Below are 20,212 nucleotides of genomic sequence, written 5' to 3'. Positions count from 1 at the left end.
AGGCATTAGTGTATTTTATTATTTTACTTTATTTTTAAAAAAATTATTTAAAATTTATTAATTTTTTTAGACTAATAATTATAAACTATTTAGTACTTTTAAAAGTTTTGAAAACAGGAAAACGCGTTTAATATGCTATTTTTCAATTTTCAAACTTAATTGAGAACAATTCTCCATTTTAAAAGAAATTAGAGGCACTCAAAACATGCTCTAAAATTAGAATAATGTACTTTTTGTGAACATTCAGTATGTAAATGGACACGGGTCTACCTTGCAAGGTGGACCCCGGGTGGATGGTATAACTTATTACTCTGTTGAGGCATGGTGGTTGGGCAAATTATACCATGAACCAGGGTCTACCTTGCATTGTAGACCTTGATCCAAAAATAACGTACCTTCAAATTTTGTTTATGTAGTTGACACATTCTATATCTGCGAGTTAACGATTTTTGTATTTGTAGTTATCATATTATGTGTCAGCAATTATCAAGTTATCTGTTTATATGTACAAAATATTAACGGTAGGTACAAAATGTGTTAACTGATAAATGTACAGAATTTTTAACAATCTAATATGAATCTTGGTCCATGGTATAACAATTGTGGTAGTTGAGAGTTGGTTAGAATTTGGGCTAATTGATGAATATAGTGGGTTTCCTTAAGTGGGCTTATGGATATAGGCTTGGGCATTACTTGGTATGAAAATGTTATTTAACTCTCATAAGTTTGTCGTAATATATATATTTTTTATAATAACGTAATTTATTTTCATTGAGTGTTATAAATTAGTTGACATCACCAAACATTAAACAATTCAATTAGATAGTGCCACGTCAAGAGAGATAAGTCGTATTAGATAAACTTATGAGACAAGCTCAACTAAAAATGTGTTGACAAAACGTTCCTTTGGACTGCACTCCACGATCGGGTCCTTGGTAACGCGGAGAGACGAAGGCGAGGCCTTACAACGGACGATAGCTGCGATATTTGCCCCGGCACCATGGAGTCGGCTGATCACATTCTTAGAAAATGCGGGAGAGCTGTGGAGGTCTGGATGGTCTTTGCCAACAGAGAACGACGACGAGCAATGAACCAGCTTAATTTCAGGAGCTGGATCGTGGCGAACATCACTGACGATCGTGGTAGCGACGATAGCAGGGACTGGCCCCGTCCCGTCTGTTTTCCATCATCATTTAGTGGCTCTGGAGATGGAGAAATGACAGAGTAAGAGGTGGATGTTAGGACGAAGACGATTTGGATCAAGGAAGTGGAAGATGAAGTCCACCGAGCGTTCCTCCGTCAGGATAGCAGCAAGGCGACAAGAGCAAGGAGGATGGCGAATCTCAAATGGGAAGCAGCGACCAACCACCGTTACACGATCAATGTTGATGGCAGCGTCAAAACAGGATTAAACAGTGCTAGCTTTGGGGGTGTTCTACGCAACAAGAAGGGCGAATGGCTTGAGGGCATCATTGGTGGCCTTCCGTATGGGGACCCGTCGCTAATTGAGGCTAAAGCCATTGTGGCAAGTTTGAGATGGGCATGGCACAAAAACATCCGTGACCTGGAACTACAATCTGATGCCAAGAATGTGGTACAGTGGATTCAAGATGGTCTAGCTGGCTGTGGTCCTATTCGCTACTGCATTGAAGAGGCAAGGTGGTGGCTTAGCAGAGAATGGAGGGTTTCAATTCGGGCGATCTACAGGGAGCAAAACAAGGTGGCGGACTCCCTTGCGACACTGGGTACTCTTCAAAAGGATGATGAGCGGATAGTGGGCACCTGCCCTATTGTGTGTGAAGAGGTCTACCTTAATGATATGGCCCATGTCAGGACTGAGCGTATTGTGAGAGAGATAGCTTAGAGCCTATCTCCTGGGGTTTCCCCTCCCTTTCCCATTTAAAAAAAAATATGTGTTGACAAGAATCACACTCATCACTTTAAAATATGAAAACATTATTCATTCACTTGACCACCCTTTCAAAGGGTCGAAGAGCCTTTTATTAAATGAAGGCTATTGGCTAGCTTAGCATGAGTAAATTGGCCCATAAATGAGAAAAAATAAAAAATAAAATTGAACTAGGTAGTACCTAAGATGTGAATTGTATGCATATATGATAGGACATATACCAACAGCATTATTTTATTATTTTATTTTTTAGAAAGCAAAACAAACAACAATATTATACCATCAGCATTATAAATATATTATATATATTACATAGGTTCATTTTCATCGTCCATAATACATGGATATATTATTATAAAGATCAATTTTTTCACTCCACATGACAATTACACTTCTTTTATTCATTAGTTACTACTTACTATAAACTGGCTAACCCCACCCCAGCATCACGTCTTAAAAAATAAATATATTTATTAATTAAATACAAATCGCATAATAATACACCAAAATATCAAATGGTGAAATTTTTTTATACTTATACGGCAGTCTAAATCCGTGAATCGCATACATATTTAAATTAGACACACATCTAACATCTCCTTATATACCGTACCATATATTATATAGATTCATTTTCATCACTCATAAATACGTACACATTCACTAAATTTTTCTTTCACCATCTTTTTATTCAATCATAAATTGACCAACCTCATCCTACCTTAAAAAATATTATATTTATTAATTAAATGCAAATCATACATTGTTACATATACTCGTACAAATTTTGATGCTAGTAACATGGTACGAAATATGTACACGTGAATTGTATGTGTATATATATAGACCAGACACATATCTGCCATTGCATATTCCCATCACCTTTGTATATATATATATATAATATAATATAAATAGGTTGGTTTTCACTTTTCATTACATCTAATTATTTTAACTTAAAAGTTTAAAATTTAGGATAGTATAAATTCTTCATAGTTTACCCGACACACCGCAAAAATAGCCTATAAATACATTATATAGCTAGGTTAACTTTCATCACCAAATTAAAGCAATACACAATGGTTATCTTCAAGCAACATTATAACATAGTTGTTTGGACTATGTTATGTATTATTTTGTGTTTGGCATTTCTAAGGAAGATTGTGAAAAAAAGTCGGGAAAGCTCAGTTCCCACAAATTGGCCTGTCATTGGAATGTTGCCGGCGATCCTCAAGAACGCTCACTGCCTCCACGATTTCGCGACGGAGCTTCTCGGAGGCGGTGGCGGGACATTTGAGCTCAAAGGGCCCGCGTTTGCCAACTTGGACATGCTCGTCACGTGTGACCCAGAAAACATCAATTACATTCACAACAAAAACTTCACTAACTATCCAAAGGGTACCCATTTCCAGAAAATGTTTGAAATTTGTGGAGAGGGGATTATCAACACCGATTCTGAAATTTGGGCGCTTCACCGGAAAACCACCATTGCTCTCATGAATCACAGCCGTTTCCGGCGTTCGTTGGAAAGGGCAGTCTCGGAAACGGTGGGGAATGGGTTATTGCCCGTTCTTGATCGTTATGCTCAACGTGGAGATTACTTTGATTTGCAAGAAATTTTCAAAAGGTTGAGTTTTGATCTAAGCTGTCAAGTTTTTTTGGGTAAGAACCCGGGAAGCCTTTGCATTGAGCCACCCGGTGACCATCCGTTCCGTAGGGCGATCAATGACGCAACTAATGCCATTCTCTACAGACATATCCTCCCAGAAAGGTGTTGGAAGCTACAGAAATGGGTGGTTGGGATTGACAGAGAGAAGAAGCTTGCTGAAGCTAGGGATACTATTGATAAGTTCATATACACCCTACTTTCTGAAAACCAGAAACATGACAAGGCGAAGTTTACTCAGTACATACCATCAGGGAACCAAGAACATGACCAGGCAAGGTTTACCCAATATGTACCATCAGAGAACCAAGAACATGATAAAACAGGGTTTGCCCAGTACATACCATCAGAGAATCAAGAACATGACAATGCAGGGTTTACCCAGTACATACCATCAAAGAATCAAGAACATGACAAGACAAGGTTTGCTCAGTACATACCATCAGAGAACCAAGAACATGATAAGACAGGGTTTGCTCAATACATACCATCAGAGAACCAAGAACATGAGAATGTGGGGTTTACTCAGTACATACCATCAAATAGTGTTTACGGGTTTTCCTCGTGGTCGTCATTGCAAGAACAGCAGCATGATGATGAAGCCAATTTCAGCATGTTGCCATCACTCTTGAAAGCATATGAAGGAAACTCGAAGCGATTTCTCAGAGACACTTTGGTGTCTTTAACTATAGCCGCAGGGGGAGGTACGAGCGGTGCAGCCATTACTTGGCTCTTTTGGCTCCTCGCCAAAAACCCTCTGGTTGAGGCAAAGATCCTTGAAGAAATCAACCTAAACCATGTAAAACAAAACAGGGTTTTTAAGGTAGACCAATGCCAAAACCTAGTCTACCTCCACGCTGCTTTTTGCGAATCTCTTAGGTTATTCCCACCAGTACCTATGAACCACAAGCTCTCATTGGAGAAAGATATTCTCCCCAGTGGCCATAAAGTCCACCCAAACACACGAATCATCACTTCTTTTTATTCCATAGCGAGAATGGAATCAATCTGGGGTAAAGACTGTATGGAGTTCAAACCTGAGAGGTGGATTTCAGACACCGGAGAAATCAAGCATGCGTTATCCTACAATTTCCCCATTTTTAACCTCGGACCCAGGACTTGTTTAGGTAAGGAGATGTTTTTCATAGTCGCGAAAACAGTTGCGGCTAGCATCATACTCCACTATCATTGCGAACCACTAGAACCCCATTCTCCAGTTCAGTATTCAGATACTCTTGTTCTTGAACTGAAACATGGTTTTAAGGTCAAACTCAACAAACGTACCTAAGTGATACCATCTATAAGTTCATATGTATTTTGCATATAAGTGATACCATCAATAAGTTTGTATGTATTTTAATTACCTATAAGTGATACCATCAATAAGTTCATATGTATTTTGCATATAAGTGATACCATCAATAAGTTCTATTCTGTGTTTTATTCTCTATTGCTTCAGTTCAGATCTGGCATGAAATATCAGCTGTAATTAACTGTTATTAACAGATTTATTTATGGGGATATTAGACTAACTGTTATTAACGGAAACAATCAAACAAATTAGGATATTATTGGACTAACTGTTATTAACAGATTTATGGGGATATTGGACTAACTGTTATTAACGGAAACAATCAAACAAATTTCTGGGCTGGATGATCAAAGTCCGTAACCAGTCCAATAAACCTAAAGCCCAAATTAAATACACTATTGCAAAAAGAAAATTCTATTTTTCCAATTTTTCCTAATAATTTCAATAGTGTTACACCATGGATCCGGGTCCACCTTTTTACATACTAAATGTTCACAATTCAAATTGTGAACATTCAGTATGTAAATTGTGAAAATTTAGTTGTAAACATTCAATATATAAATTATGAAAATTCAGTATTTAAATTGTGTGTTTTGGATCCGAGTTCACCTTACAGAATAATTTGCCTAATAATTTCCCTTAACTTCTTGACGTGAATTATATTCATTGGATGTGAATATGTGATTAACATGTTAATTAAACATATTTTTATTCAAATACTAAAAAAACTCAATTAGATAATGTCACGTAAAGAAAGTATACATTGCATAAACATCATTCATGTATATATAATAACTTATGAATTACATATGAAAGGTAAATAATTGTATTAAAAAAAAGGATATATAACCATCTGTTAATATAATGTGCATGTCCATGAAGGGAATGTTGGACTAATGATCATGAAAGCTAAGTTATGTCTTGGGAAAACGCATGCACTCATTTTCAAGAGTTTCCCTAAACTACTCGGCATATTAAAGTGATATTAAATTTTGCACATAGTAGTATAAATGTGTGTGGACCGAGAAACAATTAAATTATGTTGGTAAGTGGTAACCTACACAAACGTGACACGTAACGTAACATGTGATATTAAAAGATGTTTAACTTAGCCAACTTAATTCAACCGTTGATTGGATAACTACAAATTAAAGTTCTATGTTTGACAATCCGTGATAGTTGTTTATTAATTTTCTTAATTTGAGTCGGTCTGTTATGGACAATCAAAATTAATTAATATCTTTTGTGATCTTTTGCCAAAAAAGGTAACAACCTAAATTAGTTAATCAATGACTTAAAGATGTTGTTTGTTGCACGATCTTAATTAATTAGGTTGTCAATTTACGAATCATCTTTTAACCAAAATTTCATTGCGCACAATTTCGCCTATCCAATACGGCAGCCACTCGTGACGTTTCTTAGACATAATGACTGGAAATTATGGCTTGATTGCAGAACAAGGCATTCAAATAGCCATGATTTATATATCACAATTAATCACTTAAGTGATATTTGTATGCATACTTGTGAGCCATAGAATGAATTCATTTTTCTTTAGAAAGATGGCACTAGATACTATACACGGAACGCATTTTTACACACAAATTTATATAATTGTGTTGGATTTAATTTGACAATGAGGACAATGGCCTTGTGGTCTAGTGGCACAAAGTGACTCTTCCAAATGAGAGGTTATGAGATCAAGCTGAAATTATCTAATTATTATGTTAACATATACAAATTTATGTGTGAGTAGCATAATTGTTTCAATTTTAAGGGTTCAGAACCCTAGGGTATTTAGTTGGAAAGAACTTTTTTATCACTTTGGAGATTTGAAAAATACTTCATTACTATTAATAATCACCCATAAAAATAATGGAAACACTAACCACTAACAAAGATCATCAAAAGATCTAGCTAGTTGGTTAGTTTGACATAGACATATTTCCTTAATTTTTTATCACCAAAAAAAAAAAAAAAGAAACATAATTGCCTAAAAATAGTCATAAATCATGACAAAAATTAGTTGAATGAACTTTCTAGCCACTGTTTTGTAATAAAAATCGTGAGTTTTCCGACTATGATCCACACCATAAATGTCACGAATTAATGAATCCTGCAGTATGATATCACATATTAATTAAATAGAGCTAGCTAGAATAGTCACATTTGATTTGAAGTTTCATTCCATTGGACCAGCTTAGCTTCCTCATATCAGATCCCCTCTTCATAAGGAATCTGCAATATATTTCTGGCTCAAATTTCTTCATATCTAACTTATGATAATTGAAGATTTATCTAGTTGGATATAATCATTATCTTTCCACCTTTTCTTTCCAGCTACCCATAGAGTAAATATTGGGCGAAGTCTACTTTGTGATCCTAGCCGATAAAAGACAAATCAACCTATGTTGTTGTTCATAGATAGGCGGCTCAAACTAAAAAGACTAATAGACAGTTTTCACAAGTCAAATTTTAAATCTTGTGATTATCAATTTAATTGTGTGACAAATTTGATTGAGATTATTTGCGAGTGTTTGTCCCATTTTTTTCTTCTTTAGATTAGTTTAGTGAGATCTCAATAATGATTGATTGCTCTACTTTGGTTGTTTATGCTTACTTATCTGCACTGTATCTTCCTATTGTCATCTTCAATTCTGATCCATCATTTAGCGGTCCTTCTTGGCAGAATGTCGTACACAAAAGCGCCTAATCATTAATTGAGGTTTTTTTTTTACAATAATTGAAATTATCTTTATTCTTGAAATATTCTCACTTTTAAAAGTGGGTCCTACCAATTCCTTCGCTAATTTTTTAAGTCTACTATGTGTACTCTCAAATTCTACTCTCTCACTTTTGTTTTAGGATGTGGCAAACAATGATGGGATATTTTCATAAAAATAGCCTTATAAGTAGGTAACAAGTTGTTCTTATTAATTAGTTGCTATATTTTCATAAGACAACAAACCATCACTAATACAAATATATGTTAATAATATTTAAAATAAAAAGCAAGTATTAAATCACATTTAGAAGTAATTTCTGATTATTCTCAAGCTAGATTTTAACCCACTAATTTTATCAGCTTTATTTAAAATATATTCCACCATCAATCTAACATTAGGGAGACCAATGCTATTGGACACGATATCGATCACAATAACAAAATATTGGTGATGAAGTGTCCCTTTCTTTAAAGATGAGTATGCTAGGGTTCATCAGAAGAGTCTTTTTCTTGAACCTGATATCAGGCGAAGTATGGTCAGTATCAACATGAGGTAAGATTACCACTATCCAGTGATTAGCTTGCATTCACTGGCACTCATCATCATATGATCATATTAGACCATTCTAGATCTTGCTAATTCCTTGCACTAATGAATTGTTTTACTTTTTTTTTTTTTAAAGAATTGTTTTACTTTTGTTTGTTGTTTTTTACACTCATTATTATTATGAAATTGACTCATCTTTGCTGAATTTGGACCCATTACATGGAGAAACCCCTTGTGATGTGTATCTACACATAGGGCTTTCTTGAAAATGAAAGCCATATACTATTTCCACCACAAAAGTGGGAATTTCCTGTCAGGACACCTGTCTAGCTCCAACACTACAACCTCCCAAACCCAATCAATTATGAGGACAAATTTATATCATAGGTAATTCCACTTTACAATCAATATTTGGTATAATTATATATGAAATGTCCGGGTATATAAGGTATTGTTAGTATTAATGTTGATAGTATAGTATCTGGTATATATGATCATACATTCATACATATCGCACATAGCTGTATGTATCTATTTTAGTATTGACTTAACGGGTTGAATTCAGCATCTCGTCATCAAAATGTTGTGTTAATTGCTATTCAACATCCTGACAAAGTGGTAATTAGTGTTTGATTATGACAATATCAAATACTACAAGCAATGTAGAAAGGTCAATAGACAATTTTATGATGTTACGAGTATGTATACTCAGTGTGCTTGTACAATACAATATAATGGATATATGCAGAGTTTTGCTAACGTATCGTGAAAAAAAGATCACTTATTAAAATTTAAACATGACAAAATTAACAACTCATTTAATCAAACTTTAAAATTTACAAAATCTCTTTCCTAGTATAGTTTCCGTATAAGAAATTTCAATGAGCAACATAGTTCATTATTTCCGAGGAGGTGAGTTCAATGATGAAAACATAGTACAGGTTTACATGGTGGTGCCTAAGGAATGATTTGAAGGGTAATAATTCCATTCCAGAAACAGGAAAATACTGAATGGCAATATGTTCCTAGTAAAAGTTTTACTGTCAAAGTCCATACATTTCCCAATCTTTGTCGTACGACTTTTGGTCTTTTCCACAATCATTACCGTACTTCAGCTTCCACTCTTGGATACTACGAATGACGCCAACCTGACAGACCATTTGGATTTTCACTGATCATTATTGAGGTTTTCATGCTCTGAATATATAGCTAGCCGACAATGTTTTTTTTTTTTTAAAAAAATAAATAAATAAGGTTTCTGATTTTGTAAAATTATATTATTATATTATAAATTTTATGAATCCTTCTCAACCCTCACTCTCAATGATTGTGGCATAATCCAACCTCAATCCTTCCCCTGCTACGAAATAACAAGTTTTAAGTAAGGAGGTTGAACGTGAAAGCTAACTTTAGACTAAGACTCAATTTTCTTATTCTTGGTCTTACGCTGAACAATTTTTATCTCAAACACATTAACCTACACGCAAAATGCGATTAAATAAAATGCATCACTAAGTCAAATTATCATTTATCATTTCTCATCTACTAATTAAACCAATGCCTTGGGCACTTCAAACAAATTTATGATTATCATTTTTAATCACTACATCAAATTTTATCCATTAATCATTACTTATAATTGATATAGTGTCCCAATGATCTAGAAAAATTAACTTTTTGTGTTATATAGATAATTAAAAATTTACAAATGTGTCAAACAATTTAACCAACTAAATTTTTTGATTGAGTTACGTTATTGGTGGTGAGTGTTATCAATCACTTTTTATTGGTGTTCAGTAGTATGTAATAGCAATAACTTTGGTCATCATACATGAGAATTAATAAGTTTGGTGCATGCAAGGCTGAAGTAAAAGTATGGACGGCATTCCATTTATGATTTATGTGTGAAAACTCCAATTCCAAGCAGCCTACAGACCACAAACCAACAAATTGTCTGACCAATAATTAACGTACCTTAACATCTAAACATCATTTGATGTGCTCCAATATGGATGCTTGTCGTTTCTGAAGTGAAATAATCCTCTGAAAAGATTATTTATGAGAAAAATACAAGCACAATCAACGATAACGGTTTAGTACGAAGCGAGCAAAACACCCTTTCCTTTAAATCTTGCTTCTACCATTGTGCGCAAGTTTATATTATACAATTCAATCATCTTGTAAAAGGCTCTCTTTTTTTTTTCAATGTGGGACAATTGGACAAATGTTATTTTAAGCCTTCCTACCTTCATTTTCCAACTCAAATGTGTCTACTTTAATTTGAGAATCAATTTCTCATTCACCCTCGTTTTGAGCATACAATATATCAATCTCTTTGTTTTTCGAATACATTTTGACCCAAATACCTAAATGAGGAGTAGACCCCACATATATTTGTATTATAAAATAGCCATTTTTATGCTATTTTCCAAAAGTTTCTTGCAGATAGAGAGAGTATAAGCAAAGAACAACTTGCACATAGGATAATTTATAAACCATAATAGTCATATTCGCTAGCTTAGCTTATATTAGACAGCCTGCAAACTGGCAAAAATTATACAACCTGCGGTGAACTAACTAACTAAGCTAGCAATAGTACTACCGGTCAAATTGAAGTACGAAGTACACAGTTTAATGTAACTTAGATAGTGCCGGCCGGAAATAACAACAATCGATCATTTGACCAGCACTAAGTGCTGCTGCTGAGCTTCAATCCTAATGTCTTCCTTCATCTTCCTAATGAATTCTTCAAACTTCTTGTTCAACTCCTCCGCGCTTAACTTGTTTAACCTCTCTCTTTCTTCCGCCACTTCTTTCTCAGCCGCTTCAATGAAAATCTCATTATTAAGTTCCTCATCAAGCTCCTCCTCCTCCTCATGATCATCTCCTTGCATGATAAAACTTGTGCAATCTTCTTCCATTAATGATTCCTTCAAAAACCCACCACTTTCCTCCTCTTCCTTGTCCTCCACGATCATCAAACTTCTAGAATCCTCATCATCTTCTCTTTCTTCTTCAATCACGTGCTTTTCTTCTTCTTCTTCTTCCTCTAGGGCGTCAGAATCGGCATTTTCAAGAAGAAGAAGAAGAGGACTTTCCATGGCGGCTTCCTTGTGCAACAAGGAATCCAGCAATTTTGCATGCGGGGGTGGAGCGTGATCGTCGAAAACTGCGGGGCCAGAACGTAGGACGAGGCGGCCGGAGGTTTTAGCGAGGAGTACGAGGATTCCGTTGCAAACGAGGAACATGTAGTTCTTGTCGATCGGGAATGCAAGGAGGGGATGCGAACGCCATGAAATGTAGGAAACGATGACGGAAAACACAGACACTGAAACTAACAATTTGGTTGCTCTCTTCATCATGGGTTCGGAAAACATTAATTCACTCAAACTTTGTTTGTTTTGCTGCCCCATTCCGCCTTTCTCCACCGCCATTAATATATTCAAACCCCAATCGATCTCCCTCTCTCTCTCTCTCTAGATGAAAGAGAAAGTACAGTGAGGACTGAGCAAGGAGAGATGTTTTGGGCGGTGGACGGTGGTCTGGTTGAATTGGAGTAATGGCCATAGAGTTGCTATATATAGGACTTGGAAGTATATGTGGGCCCAACAATAGGATTAATTGTAAGGGCCAACAGTAATGGGATCTGTGTTTTAGCAAGAAAGGCCCAAACCATTTTTAGGGGCAAATTATTATATGGACCCGGGTCCACCTCAAGGTGGACCTAAGTTCAAAACGTGCTTATGGTATAACGGTGTTGTTAGTGACACCGTTTTCTTAGTCAATGATTTTCTTTTTTGTGAATATAGAGTTCAAAAATTGTAAATATAGATTAAAAGTTTGTGTTATACTGTTGAATATAGAGTTATGAAATTGTGAATATAGAGTTTTGTAATTGTGAATATAGAGCTCTAAAATATAGAGTTCTTCAATTGTGAGTATTGAGTTCTGTAATTTTGTATATTGAGATCTAAAATTGTGAATATATAGAGTTTAAAAGTTATAAATATAAAAGAATGACTTTTGAAGACAAACGACAAATTAATAGCAATGAAGGAAATAACTTAAGTTCAGACGGCGTCATATTGAAGCAAAACGACGTCGTTATGGACCCGGGTCCATGATTTTTAGACCCTTGTATATATTGATTCCTAGAAAGCTAGTTGGGCTTTAAAAGCTATTATACATGGACTCTTCTGGCCCAACGGAGAAATCCTATAGAAGGGCATTTTCGTCCATCACAAAACCCGGCCCCACGAAAAGGCCTCTTAAATTTTTTTTTTTTTGAGAGTCAGGTGTGGACTGGTAAACCCCTCGCAGAACCCTTCTGCAAGTCGTCTCCACCATTGTTCTATGTTTAAACCCTAACGATCAATCACCAAAATGCACGCAGTAGTTCGATCTCGTTCGGCTCGTGTTTCCTCTCTTCTTTCGAGGAACAGCCGCCGCTCCTCCTCCAGCTCCGCCACCAATCCCCCGGAGGATCCGATCATATCCTCTGCAAGAGTCGTCCACAATCAATCTCCGCCGTCGCATACCTCTCCACCCTCTTCTGTGCCTCCGGCAGCCGGAGCTGAGAGTAAACCATGGAATTTTCTCATGTACGCCCTCGCCGCCGCCATCACTGGCGGTGCTGCCACAGCTGGATACGCCACCTACGGTTCGATTGAACTTATTGATTTTTTTCTTCCTTTTAGCTCATTCACTAAACATTTTTCCTTCTTTTGCTATGCTAAGTTTGAATTCTTATTCTGGTAGACGTAGACATTTATGTTTTGAAATCGTAGAATAGCTAAGTTGCAGTGTCTTGATTTGCATTTGTATTTTGAAATAAGGAACTGTTATGAAAATCAGACTATGATTTTTTATATTGTGTATTCCGAAATCCCGTCCATTTTCGTTCATGATGACTGAGGTATGCCCCTTTTCCAGCTTACTCTTTGGATGAAGTTGAACAAAAGACAAAGGCTTTACGTGCTGCAGCAAATTACACTGTTGGAGATGATGCACCTGCTTCTGAGGTGAGTGGTCTCTTTTACATGCAATTGGTTTATGAGAGTTTGAATACTAGGATCAGCTAAGTTTGGATTGACTTCACGGATTCTAAGTGCTAAATCCCAATCATGAACTTTTGCAATAACTTTCTCTTGTTCTTAATGGTTTTATTCCGAAAGAGTTATAGTCTACTTCCTCTTTTCTTGGCCATACTTCATGTTTTAACTTCTTACTACTGCGCCTATAGATGTATGCTCAGCATGTCTATGAATCATATTGCAGTAATGTTTGGATATAGAATTTGAAGGAATTACTTTTTGCTTATTTCAGAAATTTCAATCTCGGTTGTACTCTTCTGTAATGACAGGTGAGCAGCTTTACTGTACTGTTGCTCATCAACTTTTTAATCCAAGAAGGGCCTTTATTTGTTATGTATTTTGATTATCTCTTTGCTATTTCAGTGCCTGCAAAGTTAGTCGAATTTTACCTAGACATGAGGCAGTTGACAGAAGAACATGTTCGAGTTAAGTAGCTATACTTGATTTACATTCTAGTTTTTTTTTTTTTTTTTTTCTCGGTTCTGCCTCATTGTTTCTGTTTCTTCTCTTGCTCCCTCTTTTTTTTCCAGATAAATTGAAATATTATGTTGTATATTATAGGGTTATACAGAACCAACATCTGATAAACTCCTGCCAGATTTGCACCCCATGGAGCAGCATGTGTTTACCATTGTTCTTGATCTAAATGAGACACTGATATACTCTGATTGGAAGGTAATTCTACCCATGAAGTGATAAAACAACATTGTCTCAGGCTCTACTTGCTGAATCTTTGTAGTTCATATCACAGCATAACTTATTATGGGCCTTTATGGCTGATGCTGGCTCTTATAAAATTTTGCTATACATCTTCCTGGGACAATGTGTAGACCAGTGACTGTTTATTGTCTTCAGAGAACTAATACCATGCCTTTTACCTTTCTTTAAATTTAATATTTTTTTCCTGTGCCCTTTTCTCCTTTTTTCTTCTAGACAATGATACTCTGGTATTGAAGATAATTATGAATTACTGACTTGTCTCTCATTTTAAAGCGTGACAGGGGTTGGGCAACTCTGAAAAGACCTGGTGTTGATGCTTTTCTCGAACATTTAGCTCAATATTATGAAATTGTTGTATACTCTGACCAGTTGAACATGGTATATTTAATTACTCATCTTAATTATTTACTGTTTGTAGTTGCACATTTTAAGATGTTCTCTTGGCATTTGCAGTATGTTGATCCTGTTATTGAAAGGTTGGATCAAAAGCACTGTATTCGGTATCGGCTCTCAAGAGGTGACACTAAATATGTCAATGGGAAGCATTATAGAGTAAGTTTTTGGGGCCCATTGGCTATATCTGCTATTTATTTCTGGAGTTCTTTACGCACCTTTTGGCATCATATTTTTTTCCCTGCCCCTTAGTCATGTCAACTCTCTTCGTTTTTCCCAAATAGTACATAAGTACATTTAGTGATTTGAAAGATAACTACCACAATAGCTACCCGAAGAAAATTGTACTCTGTTAAGCGAATTCAGACAGTATGCTAAACTGTGATATTGCTTTCTTTTGACACGAGGCCTTTTTGCTGCTATATCGTTTCATCATCTAGTAAATCTGATGTGGTTGCTGAGTTCTCTGTAAATGCACTTGCCGTATTTCCTCCATTACTCTCTGTAAATGCACTTACCATGTTTTCCTATATATATATATATATGAATGTTACACCATTGATTCAAGATAGTATTGTTAATTCTTTTCTAAATTACTCCTGCTGCCAGGACCTTTCGGCACTGAACAGGGATCCTGGAAGGGTTATTTATATTAGTGGTCATGCAGTTGAAAGTAGCCTCCAGGCGGAAAATTGTGTGGAAATAAAACCATGGAAAGGAGAAGTTGAAGATACAGCACTTTTGGATCTTATTCCATTTCTTGAATGTATGCACACCTTATATACTTTTCATGTTTTCTCAATGGATTGTGTTACACTAAGGATTCGCTTACCTTCAAAACTGATTCTATACTACTCAATCTTTGGTCACCAGATGTTGCCAAACATAGGCCGGCCGATATACGGCCCGTTTTAGCTTCATACCAAGGACGTGATATTGCCAAGGAGTTCATCGAACGATCCAAAGAGCACCAGAGGTGATGCTTTGCTTCTTATTTACATAAATTCCTCATACTTGCTTCTCTTAGTAAACTAAGTTCCTTGTTCACCTGTCTCTGAAATCCTTAGATACATTGGATAGGATTTAGGAATGGAATTGTTTACTCTTTCTTTATTATGCTCAATCTGTCCAATTCCACAGGCGAATGCAGGAACAAAAGCAGCAAGGCAGTTTCTGGCGTCGCTAGGCGAATGCAAATGGAAATTGTACGAATGCAGTTTCTTCGTTGAAATAATGAGAACGTGTCAAGGCAGAGGCGTATAATTTAAACCAATTTTGAGTCGAGAACTCCATCCCGGGCTAGAGAAATCAACTGGCCACTAAAGTCTTCATTCTTTTTGCATTTGAATGGTTGAGTCCACCAATATAATTGCAATTTGTGTACTATAGCTAACTGATATTTGCTTGTATTTTTCTTTCTTGTCTGGAAAAAATGCTACTTTACATGGCCCAACATTGTAATGGAGGCATGGAGCTCTACTTCAATTCTTGGATATTCCATTACTTTTCTAGTTATTTCTTTTTGGTGAATGAAAACCTACCATTAAACCCAGAAAGTCTACAAAAAGTTAAATCAGTTTAAATTGTTTATAATTGATTGATTCAAACTAAAATAGTCAATGGATTGTTATTATTAAAAATTAAATTTGAAACTTTATTATTAAAAATTAAATTTGAAACTTCGTAATTATCATGCATTCATATTCAACTCTTTATTGCCTTATAATCTACATTTTTCCCTTCTTTATTTCTCAGTAATACTGCACGTCTTCCACCTTCGCAAAACCCAGTAATTATATTAATTAAATGAAACTAGCTTGGTCTTTCATTTTATATATATAGTGATTACGTCAAAAATCGACCGGTCAATGACGTAAAACGCGTAGCCCACTACCGACGCGTAGCTTTGGCACACACCGATTTGCACATGCTAAGTTACGTCAACTTTTAAGCAAAGCTTTCCACTTTGTTTAATGTTTGACTTTATATACTAATTCTTAAGTAAGCTAATTAATTAACCCGCGTTCTTCAGTTCCTTATTGGCTTATAATTAGGTACTACATAGTAGAACATGCTTGCAGATTCTGTAATCTCGTCGCCGGTCTTCACGCCTGAAAGCATGGAGTTTTGCCTATCTGCACGGCTGTGTGTGTGTCTATATATGTATATATATACACACACACACTACAACTTCACCTTTCTCCCTACCATTATTCTGAATTCTGATCATCTTAAATTCGTTCTAGTGCTGTTGTGCTATCGATCACATCACAGCTTCATGGAGGTTAGGGTTTCTTGATCTTTAATTTATCTGAAAATTGAAAAACCCTAATCTTGATCGAATTGATCAAAATTAAAGATCATATATGCTCACATGAATATGGTTTAATTTAATTTGCAGCAAAAGATTGTGATCCAGCTTTATCCCAAGCGCCATAGGGCCCAAAAATGCCGATCCAAAGCCTTTACCATTGCTGCCCAGGCATATGGTACGTATTGCTTTCACTTTCGCTTATTTATCCGCCCAATTCGATCTTTAACTATGATAAGAAAGATTGAGCTCTGTGTGTAGGTGTGAGCTGGGTAGAAATCCAGCAGGATACAGTAACGGTGACAGGAGAGAACATAGATCCATCCGGGTTGACCACCTTAATCAGAAAGAAGGTCTGCAATGCAAGTTTAGAGCTTGTTGAGGATATGATGTGAATTGAAGCAATAATTTTAAGGATTGAAGCTGCATGCATGCATGTGTCTCTGCGCTATGCTATACGATTCAATCTTCTGTTTCCTATAAGAAATTATGACGATGATATGATGATGTGTAATAATTAAATTGTTAATGTAATGTTTTTTTTTTTTAATGACGAGAAAAATTTACAACCACTAATTAAGTTAATAGTCTGATTAACTTTGTTCTGGTTGTCTTTAATGTAGCTTTATATATATATATATATATTTATGTTGTATAAATACACTTGAAAATGCATGGTATTTCAGAGCAGTATTGACGAAAAGTTCCAGTCCTGCATGCAATTTAGCATGCATTGCATTCTTTTATTTTGCTCTAATTTCTATCCATCCAATTAAGTAAATATATATTGCATAGTGATTATGTCAAAAATCCACCTGTCGCACATGGTGATCCGACTTGGTATTATTTCAAGCAATATAATGTTTTGCATTTGTTTAGAGGTTGACTTTATTATTATGCTAATAATTAATCTTGTCGACAGCTGATTCGTTAATTAATTTATTCTTCATGGTATTCTACAAACGTAATTAAGGTGCTTCATCTGCATATATATGCATTCTTCAATTCTTTAATTTATTGCTCAGTAGACAGTATTAATATAGTAATACTGTACATATATGTATTCCACGTATATAGTAGTATACGCGGTGCAAAACGCGCCGAGTAATTATATATTTATATTAAACAAAGTAGCAGAACATGCATGTAATGCAGGTTCTATCTTGAACCCCAGCCTCCGCTCTTCAAGCCTCAAAGCATGGAGCTGAGTTGCCTGCAACGCGTACACTTAAATATATATATATATATTATGTACTACAACTAACTAACTTCTCCTTTATATATATCTATATACTGCATCTATCTGTTGCTCAATCTTCACAGCAATTGAAGCTAGCTACAGACAATACAACTGATCCAATTGAAGCTACACAACAATGGAGGTGATGAGTGTTTCTGATCTGATCTTTCTTTGCTAAACTCTTATCTGATCTGCAAATCTCACACACACACATATATATATATATATATGCTAACATTCAATTTGATTCGATTCGATCTCGCCTTGCAGCTAAAGATCGTCATCCAGCTTTACCCCAGGTGCCAGAAATGCCGATCCAAAGCCCTTTCTATTGCTGCTGAGGCAAATGGTATTTCATCTGTATATATAACCATGATTGATTTGACTCTGATCTTGATCGAATTGAATTGAAGAGAGTTAATTGTTTGTTTTGCTGTGTGTATATATAATATATGTAGGTGTGAGCAGAGTGGAAATTGAGCGGGATAAAGTGGTGGTGATCGGTGAGGACATAGATGCCGCCGGGTTGACCAGCTTAATCAGAAAGAAGATTGGGAATGCCACTCTAGAGTTTGTTCAGGCTGCGTAAACCTCATAAGCGGAACGTTGAATTGCATATATATATATATATATATATATATATATATATATATATATATATATATTATATGCTGATTGATCGAATGCTCCGTAGGTTCCCTTCTAAAGTGGACTCTAGCTTCAGTTTTAGTTTATTGCATTTTCATTTTAAATTCATTATCTTTGGATACATTTGTAGTGTACTGCATATTCAATTTTAGTATATATTGTAAGTTATACGTCATAGGAAAGTAACGAACTTTGATGGTAGGATTCACAGTAATAATGTTTATGGGATATATTTTATCTGTTAATAAATAAAGACAATTGATTGTATTGCTATGGTTTGTATACAAGAAACAGAGCGTCCCGCCCCTTGTTACACGTAGTCAGCCTTTATACTATAAACTTGTAACGGTTGCAATAATGATTGCAACAAACTCCTAATAAGTGACGCTGCATGCAATCTATAAGTCCTTTGTCTGGTGAGGCGGTGCTCTTAATGTGCGGGCTCTTGTAACCATTCCGGCCACCTGTTCTCTGCTCCTGACCGTTGTTTGATGGGTTAGACGCACCGGGTCGGATCCATTACCTTGTCTAGTTATTTCATCAGGAGTATTGACTTTTTGGGCTACAACAAATAAAAAAAATATAGAACAAATACTGCATTGTAATAGAGTCAATAATACTATTAAAAAAAAAAAGAAAAAAAGGAAACTTATAACACACCAAATGAACCTATGATATTTTAAAAATGAACATGTATTATCGCATGGACAAATCAGTTGTTACTCGGTTGATACTTCCCTAAGATAACGCGGAATCGAGTCATGACAGTCGCAATGTAGAAGCAACGCACCCAATGTAATGAGCTTTTTGTGAGCACCTAACACTAGTGTTTCTACCTACAAAATTGCCGAGTCACTATAATTTACAATTCCACCATTCTATCTAGCCAAGGTGGGGAGATCCTAAAGAGAAGAACATATATCACTTTTTACACCATCTAAAATTAAACATATATTGGAGACTCATCTTATTATGTGAGCTTGACCGACGGTATAAGCATTGAATTCGCACATGGTGATGTGAGTTGGTAGTTTAAGCAATGTTTTGTATTTGTTTAGGGGTTGACTTTATGCTCTAATGCTAATTTAATTACACCATTAGTATTAGTAGACCGTTTCAAAGCGGAAAGGGGTTGACTTTATGTGCTAATGCTATTTTACTCTTACACCATTAGTATTAGTAGACCGTTTCAAAGCGGAAAGGGGTTGACTTTATGTGCTAATGCTAATTTACTCTTACACCATTAGTATTAGTAGACCGTTTCAAAGCGGAAGTGGCAAATTATTTTGTGGACCTGAGTTCACCTTATAAAGTGGACATGGTTCCAAAGTAAACAATTTACATACTGAATATTTACATATATACTGAATGTTCGAAATTTACATACTAAATGTTCATGATTTGAATTGTGAACATTCAATATGTAAATTGTGAAAGGTCCACGTTGCAAGATGGACCCGGGTCCATGGTATAATTATTGAGCCGAAGTTATTTGGGCTACTTGATGAAAGGAACCAAGCCAAATAGTAATATAGTGGAGCGCAATAAACAGGCAATATGGGCTGACCAAAGGCCCAATCACCTCTGATCTGAACCCGTTTTCAGTACTTTGTGACGGGTCCACATTGCAAGGTAGATCCGGGTTCAT

The 20,212-nt window shown here is 35.7% G+C and overlaps 3 protein-coding genes and 1 long non-coding RNA gene across 4 annotated transcripts; 3 read left to right on the top strand and 1 right to left on the bottom strand.

The window, feature by feature from the left end:
* Nucleotides 1-10,645: 10,645 nt before the first annotated feature.
* LOC116020990 (uncharacterized protein F23F12.8-like) lies at nt 10,646-11,680 on the bottom strand. Its single transcript, XM_031261577.1, has one exon. It carries the CDS (start codon nt 11,591-11,593, stop codon nt 10,835-10,837), a length of 759 nt encoding a protein of 252 aa, XP_031117437.1. The 5' UTR covers nt 11,594-11,680; the 3' UTR covers nt 10,646-10,834.
* A 782-nt stretch (nt 11,681-12,462) lies between these two features.
* Nucleotides 12,463-15,880, top strand: LOC116019269 (mitochondrial import inner membrane translocase subunit TIM50-like). The gene is made up of 10 exons (XM_031259418.1): nt 12,463-12,819; nt 13,092-13,180; nt 13,485-13,521; nt 13,616-13,677; nt 13,814-13,927; nt 14,246-14,350; nt 14,426-14,524; nt 14,975-15,131; nt 15,239-15,341; nt 15,506-15,880. Exons 1-10 carry the CDS (start codon nt 12,543-12,545, stop codon nt 15,549-15,551), a joined length of 1,089 nt encoding a protein of 362 aa, XP_031115278.1. The 5' UTR covers nt 12,463-12,542; the 3' UTR covers nt 15,552-15,880.
* Nucleotides 15,881-16,397: 517 nt separating this feature from the next.
* Nucleotides 16,398-17,261, top strand: LOC116018691. The gene is made up of 3 exons (XM_031258654.1): nt 16,398-16,649; nt 16,767-16,854; nt 16,938-17,261. Exons 1-3 carry the CDS (start codon nt 16,437-16,439, stop codon nt 17,069-17,071), a joined length of 435 nt encoding a protein of 144 aa, XP_031114514.1. The 5' UTR covers nt 16,398-16,436; the 3' UTR covers nt 17,072-17,261.
* A 658-nt stretch (nt 17,262-17,919) lies between these two features.
* LOC116018967 lies at nt 17,920-18,525 on the top strand. Its single transcript, XR_004098651.1, has 3 exons — nt 17,920-18,058; nt 18,187-18,265; nt 18,375-18,525. It is a non-coding gene; the product is annotated as an uncharacterized LOC116018967 (long non-coding RNA).
* The last annotated feature ends 1,687 nt before the right edge of the window (nt 18,526-20,212 follow it).

The sequence above is a fragment of the Ipomoea triloba genome, chromosome 5 (assembly GCF_003576645.1).
Source record: "Ipomoea triloba cultivar NCNSP0323 chromosome 5, ASM357664v1".
NCBI classification, from domain to species: Eukaryota; Viridiplantae; Streptophyta; class Magnoliopsida; order Solanales; family Convolvulaceae; genus Ipomoea; species Ipomoea triloba.
The sequence above is the reverse complement of the archived record's forward strand: the minus strand, read 5'-3'. Positions and strand labels throughout refer to the sequence as shown.

Excerpts from the sequence above, each read along its gene's own strand:
- LOC116020990 (XM_031261577.1), bottom strand. The coding sequence starts at position 11,593 with ATGGCGGTGGAGAAAGGCGGAATGGGGCAGCAAAACAAACAAAGTTTG.
- LOC116018691 (XM_031258654.1), top strand. The coding sequence starts at position 16,437 with ATGCTTGCAGATTCTGTAATCTCGTCGCCGGTCTTCACGCCTGAAAGC. Across the intron at positions 16,650-16,766 it reads CACATCACAGCTTCATGGAG|CAAAAGATTGTGATCCAGCT; the intron begins GTTAGGGTTTCT and ends TTTAATTTGCAG. Across the intron at positions 16,855-16,937 it reads CATTGCTGCCCAGGCATATG|GTGTGAGCTGGGTAGAAATC; the intron begins GTACGTATTGCT and ends CTCTGTGTGTAG.
- LOC116019269 (XM_031259418.1), top strand. The coding sequence starts at position 12,543 with ATGCACGCAGTAGTTCGATCTCGTTCGGCTCGTGTTTCCTCTCTTCTT. Across the intron at positions 12,820-13,091 it reads AGCTGGATACGCCACCTACG|CTTACTCTTTGGATGAAGTT; the intron begins GTTCGATTGAAC and ends CCCCTTTTCCAG. Across the intron at positions 15,132-15,238 it reads TCTTATTCCATTTCTTGAAT|ATGTTGCCAAACATAGGCCG; the intron begins GTATGCACACCT and ends TTTGGTCACCAG.